This window comes from Wolffia australiana, chromosome 4 (genome assembly GCF_029677425.1).
Source record: "Wolffia australiana isolate 7733 chromosome 4, ASM2967742v1".
NCBI lineage: Eukaryota > Viridiplantae > Streptophyta > Magnoliopsida > Alismatales > Araceae > Wolffia > Wolffia australiana.
The window spans coordinates 21,346,688-21,352,945 of record NC_135838.1 but is presented as its reverse complement, the minus strand read 5'-3'; the positions used below and the strand labels follow the sequence as shown (position 1 = coordinate 21,352,945).

At 46.4% G+C, this 6,258-nt stretch overlaps 1 protein-coding gene across 1 annotated transcript; it reads right to left on the bottom strand.

Moving 5' to 3' along the window:
• Positions 1–1,901: 1,901 nt before the first annotated feature.
• LOC144702358 (growth-regulating factor 7-like) lies at positions 1,902–5,498 on the bottom strand. The gene is made up of 4 exons (XM_078574371.1): positions 4,639–5,498; positions 4,289–4,465; positions 3,501–3,825; positions 1,902–2,788 (listed from the first exon to the last, which is right to left on the bottom strand). The coding sequence occupies exons 1-4, from the start codon at positions 4,967–4,969 to the stop codon at positions 2,185–2,187; spliced, it is 1,437 nt and encodes a 478-aa protein (XP_078430497.1). The 5' UTR covers positions 4,970–5,498; the 3' UTR covers positions 1,902–2,184.
• Between the last annotated feature and the right edge of the window lie 760 nt (positions 5,499–6,258).

The window sequence follows — 6,258 nt, the reverse complement described above, 5'->3', positions numbered from 1 at the left end:
ATTAATAATTTCATTTATAAGAAAGCTTTGACTTAGCAAATGAAAAATTTACGAGCATATGAGATTGGGAACTTCCCCATTGATCTTGAAATTTCGTCGAGTTATACATATCTTGGGATTAAGCCAAAATCCTGATTGCATCTTTCAGACATTGAAGTCTGGAAAAGTTGCACCAATCTTATATTCCAGCTAATTAATGATAAATATTTCTCATTAAATTTTTAAGGATTATTGTAACAATCTAGGGAAGGAATTAAAACTATCTTGGACTGCACAGACGCCTTGGACATTGTGATCCCATGGGATCCATTGCTAAAATCATACTTTACATTTTCTCGTGCTGAATTGGTATCTGATGTGTGTTTGCTGAGTCAGTTTGTAACATTGGAATAATTTGGGAAGTACTCATACGATAGTCTACAAGCAATCCCATGATTTGGTTTTATGAAAACACAGTTTTATCATCATTTTACATGGGCATACTTAAAGTCTTGACTCAACACCGCCTTTCTATGGTACCAACATCCCATACGTTATTTTTAAGCTACCCCTGCTACAGTAGCTGGCTTAATGTTTTTGTGGCTGCCCTCCACTCTCACCACAACCGACTTGATCAGTTCGCCATCAATATCATCCATGCTGATGCCTTTTCCCACTGAAAGAAGCAGAATTCCTCCGAGAAACAGAAGAATGATGATAACTCAAAAGAACAGCTCACAAATTTGCGGTATGTGAGACCAAGATGTAACACTCTGGGATTCATACATTTCATTATGGCCTATTAAATTTGAGTTGTCTTCTGTAAAAGCCCTTTTTTTTTGACACCATAACGGCTCACCTCTAAGAACACGGAGGAAATGCCTAAGTAGAAGGATAGAAGTAGATGAATAATTCTCATATTCCCTCGAATAAAAAGAATTCTGCATTTTTTTATTTCTTTCAGCGAATCTGCCCACGATGAGTGTCTTATTTTTTATTTCTCTCTGTGCTCTGGTCGGCATGTCCTACCCTGTGCTCTAATCTGCTCTTCATCGATATCATTTAAGTTTATACGTCCCGAATTTCTCTCTCTTCTCTCTCTTTCTCTCCAGTTATATATTTATCTCTCTCTTTCTCTCCCCCCCCTCTCAATATCTATCTTTTAACTCTCTTTCTCCCCCTCTCTCTCCCTCGCTGTCTATCTTTCTCTCTTCTTGTCCCTCCTTGTTTATCTCTCCCTCCCTGTCTATTTATCTCTCTTCCTTTCTCGCCCTCTCCATCTCCATATCTCTCTCTCCCTTCCTGTCTATTTATCTCTCTATCTTTCTCTCCCTCCCTGTCTATTTCTCTCTCTTTCTATCTCTCCCTCTCCATCTTCATCTCTCTATCTCCCTCCCTGCCTATCTTTCACTCTCTCTATCTCCCTCCCTGTCTATTTCTCTCTCTTTCTATCTCTCCCTCTCCATCTTCATCTCTCTATCTCCCTCCCTGCCTATCTTTCACTCTCTCTATCTCCCTCTCTTTTTTACTCTCTCCCCCCCTGTCTATAAATCTCTCTCTCTCTCTCTCTCATCTCCAGCAAAACATACCTAAAAATCTTTCTCTAAATCTATCTCAACTGGGATGGATTAACTGGCCTGACCAATGAAGCGAACTGCGGTTGACCGGTACAGAACCTTTTTAATTGAGCGCAAGAGATGGAATCCGGGTAAGTCAACCAACTTTCAATGCAAAGCAATACCCTCAAGCTGATTTACATCATTTCGAAACATTCGATCAAGATAAAGCAGGCGTAAATGATAGCCAATTATATATCATACATGAGAATTCCGTTTCTCCTGGACTTAAGTCTCGTTCGAATGGACCGGCAAGTAAGCAGACACAGACAGGGAGGCAGAGATACGTCTGCTAGTTGTCAGGAGTAAGAAGAAAATGGAGATTAGTTAAAGATTACTAGTAACGTCAACGACTGGTCAAAACGGCAGGCACCCGACATTTCGGGCACCGCCAAGAGCCGCTGCTTAGAACAATTAGCGAGGAACAGAGGAAAGTGCCTCGCAAAGAGGCAGCAAAGAAAGAAAAAAAAAAAAGGGAAGAAATTATTGCGAGATCATCTGTTTCTCCAAGCTCGTATGGAACGGTTATCGCCTTCCCTAACTTCACGCGCTGCGCTGACCTTCATCGCCTTCAACCTGTCTGCATCTCCTATAACGTTCGGATGGAGGTAGAATTTACAAGTGTAGAGCCGAGGAGACTATCGCAGAGGCTCCCTGTGCTGTCATTGGCTGTTCTAACTACGTCGGCGCGTGGACTGCTACCAGTGCTGCCGGACAAGGAAGCGAACGCCATGCTCTTTTGAAGAACTCCGGTAGGAGAAGAGCCCACGCAAGGAGAAGTACTGTCCCAAGCTTCGGCAATGAAGTTCATGGAAGAAGAATTAGGGTTTTTGGCGTAGCCTGAGCTTGTTTTGCTGGCAGTCTTGTTAAGGACTTCGCCAAGAGGGCCCCCGAGAGAAGACTCCCAAGAGATGGGTATCCAGCTAGCCTCTCTTTGTGCCTTGGAGGTTAGACAGCCAGTGCTCTCCTGGGTAGGTGACGATGGGGATGAAGAGAATTCTGAGGAGCCCATTGGAATGGAGATGGAGAGTTGGGTCCTCTCTGATTGCACGTCTTCGACTTCAGGCCAGGCCACTGAGCGACCGGACTGGGTTTTTGGCCAGTCGTCGAAGAAGTGTCGGAGAGGGCTCGCCTGAGACGAGGCAAAGAGACTGCCTCCATTGCCGTTCGCGCTTTCCTTGCTTATTCCGATCCTGAAACCGCGGCAGAGGGAATCGGTTAATCAATAAAATTAAGATTCAAGAGCTTATTAATGAGCTGAAAGCAATAACCTACAGCAGGAGCTCTACTTTTCTAGTCGGAGTGCTATCTTCGACAACAAATGCGGCTAAGCTTTTAAGCTTTGACATCCTTAACATGATGTCAAAGCTTTGACATCCTTAACATATTCAAGCACTTACCACTAAGCTAAAAGAGATTAGATTATAGAAGGAAGCTCAGATACCTTATCAAGTTTCCAGTGCCTACCACTGACCGAAAAACAAAACCTCACATAAGGTGGCTCTAATACCACTGAGCTATAAGCTACGGCTTACAAAAAAGGTACTGATACCCTGGTAAGATTCAAGCGTCTACCACTAAGCTAAAGGCTGTAGTTTACGAAATAGGATACTGATACCACGCTAAGATTCCAGCGCCTATAACTAAGCTAAAAGATGTTAGCTTCGGCACCATTCTAAGATTCCAGCGCCCAACACTACGCTAAAAGGTATAGATCATTGAAGGCGGCACTGGAACCATGTTAAGAATGATGCACCTACCACTAAGCACCTAAAAGCTATAGCAAAAAAAAAAGGATTATCTACACCTAAAAGCTACTTTTCCTCTTAAAACTTACCTATTCAGGGTGCTGTCTAGAATAAAAATTATCGACAAACGATAATAATAGTTGGAAACTATTAGTACCTAGAGTAGGGCAAAGCAGTGGAGGTAGCGGAGGTGGGCTTGGAGGGCAAGGGTTTGTTGATGGAGAGGCTGCTGCTGTTGCTGCTGTTGTTGTTGGATTGGCTTGGGGGAGAAACGATGGGCACGGGCTTGGCGGCGTGGCCAGAGTGGCCTTCCACAGGCTTTCTTGAACGGTGGCGGCCACGGTTCATATGCCGCTCGCAGTACTTCTGGTCGACGACCGCGTCCCTCGAGCAACGCCATTTCTTCCCATCTGTACGACGGCACCTTCCCGGTTCTGGATCCGCGTTTGCAGAGAAACCCAGATGAAATGGGTTCCAACCCACTGCAATAATTCATGCTCGTGTGTAAGATTCAGATGGGAAGAGGGGATCAAGTGAGAGAGAGATTCAGACAGATCGCAAGAGGGGTATTTTGAAAGGGAAAGCCATTGGACAAAGAAGAACAGCAAAATAAGAACATGAATATCCGTGCGTGGAAAGATCGGCCGAGGCCGCATGTCACCCTCGATGCGCCGAGAAGAGGGGAGAGTGAACGAGAGAGAGAAACACGCAGCTTCAATGGGTGAAAATCGAATGGCATAGGTGGCGACGATCAAAGTGTCCAGTAGCGGAAGAGATATTCATCAAAGAAGACGGATAGGAAGCCAAAAATCCGTAGTTCCTGCGGATTGAACTAGTCTACGGAAGGCATTGCAATGGAAAAAAAGAATATGATTCCGCAAATCCTAGAACAGGAGCGGATCTTAGATTTTCCATTTGTGGAGAAGATCAAGTTGAGGAAATTACATTCTGCTGCCCGAATGGATCCTGGCGAGTAGGACGGGAAGCCCGACGAGCCCAGACTTTTCCTGATGGCGATGAGTAAGCTAGACGGCACCGGCACATTAGCGTCAATATACTTGTAGATCAGCGCCTGGTGCTCCAGCTCCATCCACTGGGATGGCGTAAACGGCCCTCTCAGCCCTGCAAACCATGAAGAACGAACCCACCACAAACTCGATCACAAACGACGGCCACCTTATGTTAGAAAACATAATAAAATCTGAAAGAAACGCTGAGATCGGTGGCAAGTGTCTGCAGATCTGAACACAGAAAAAAGATAAGAAGGATGAGCTAAGTAAGCATATCCCTATTACCTGCATTCCTTGCGTATGGAGACGATTGTAAAGGGAACGACGACCCTGAGGCCTGGTAATAAGCCAGGCCACCATCGTTGCATGGCATGAGAGAGTCTTGCTTGGGCGAGGAGAAGCTTAACATCTGCTGGCCGTCAGGGAAGAGAGACTGTGAAGGCTTAACCTGTGCCATGATCGTCCCCTCGCTGCTTCTCTGAGTCTTTAAGGCCATCCAGTCATTCTCCTCGCTTTCTCCGACTCTACCATGCTTGAACTGACCAGATCGGTACACGCCCATCTCAGAAGATGAGCTTACTAGTCCGTCTATTCCCATGACCGTGCCAAACTCCATATCGAATAAAAGAAGAGCTCTTCACAATGCCGGGCTTAACGGCCGGGAAGGAAGAGAGGACATACTTAGGTCGGGGAAGAAGGAGACTGCGACTGGTTTGGCTCCTCTCAAGGCCAGCACCAGTGAATGGGGGAAGAGAGGAAACAGTGAGGTGAGAAATCAACGCTAAAGTCACTCGCTCCTAATATGTCGGATACCAACAACTCACTCTCTCTCTATCTCCTTCCATCTTTATCTCTATCTCCCTGTCCCTCGATCTATCTAACATCTATCCATCTCGCCGCCGGGTGTAATGCAGGTAGTTGTTTGGAATTTATGGTGGCGAGTGACCCATGAAGGATGGATTTGGAGTTACCAAACTACCCGGGTGGGCAAGTTTATCTGGCTGGGCTTGCCGAATCGTGCGGTCCAGATCAAATCATTGGTGGGGTATGACGACGTCTGCGCCGTCGATGCACCGCCGTGAGCAATGAATGCGGCGGCGGCGCCACCTTCTACGCCGGCGTAGCCCGCTAATGCCAAGAGATGACGACGAGAGAGGGACTGATAGAGAGAGTAAATGAGGGAGATGGAGGAGTCTGTGCATGGGTTGAAGCGTGGTCCATGAAGGGAGGGGGCTTTGGAGGCGCATTACTGAATGAGCAAGTGGGGTGAGGCGGCAGCTTGCGTGCACGTGGCCTGCGCCGGCCACTTGTGGCGGGCAAATTTTAATGGGGTAAATTTTTTTTCATCTACAGAGCGTTGCCGGTTTCGGCTCTACGACGGAGAGTGCTCGGTGGGGGCTGTGGACCACCCCCCCCTCTTTTCTCCCCATTTCTTTCTCTCCTTCATGCGTTCCGCGGTCAAAGTAGAGTAAAATACTCTGCGCCTTTCATGCGCCGCAGGGACCCGTGTGCGTGCCCGTCTCTCTCTCCCCCTCCCTCTTTCTCTCTCTCTGTGTTTTATTTTTCTACCTTTCTCTTTCTCACTCTCTACCAGTCTTTCTCTTTCTATCTCAGACTCAGTTTACCTCTCTTGGATTCTGTCTCTTTATCTCTCGCTTTATATCAATCTTTTTCTCTACCAAATTATCTCACTCTATCTCAAGACGATCGTTCTTAGAGCCGGCGAGAGCTCTTGTCTCCCTTCTTCCCAACTTTATTTTCCAAAGTATGCATTCTGTCTGTCCTCACCTCCTGCCAATTAACAACTCGTCTTGTATCTCTCTCCACTTCTCTCTCTAGGGAACGAGTGAGGGCTTCTGGTGCTATCTCTGCCGGCCGTAGCTCTCTATTATTAGGGTTCTTGCC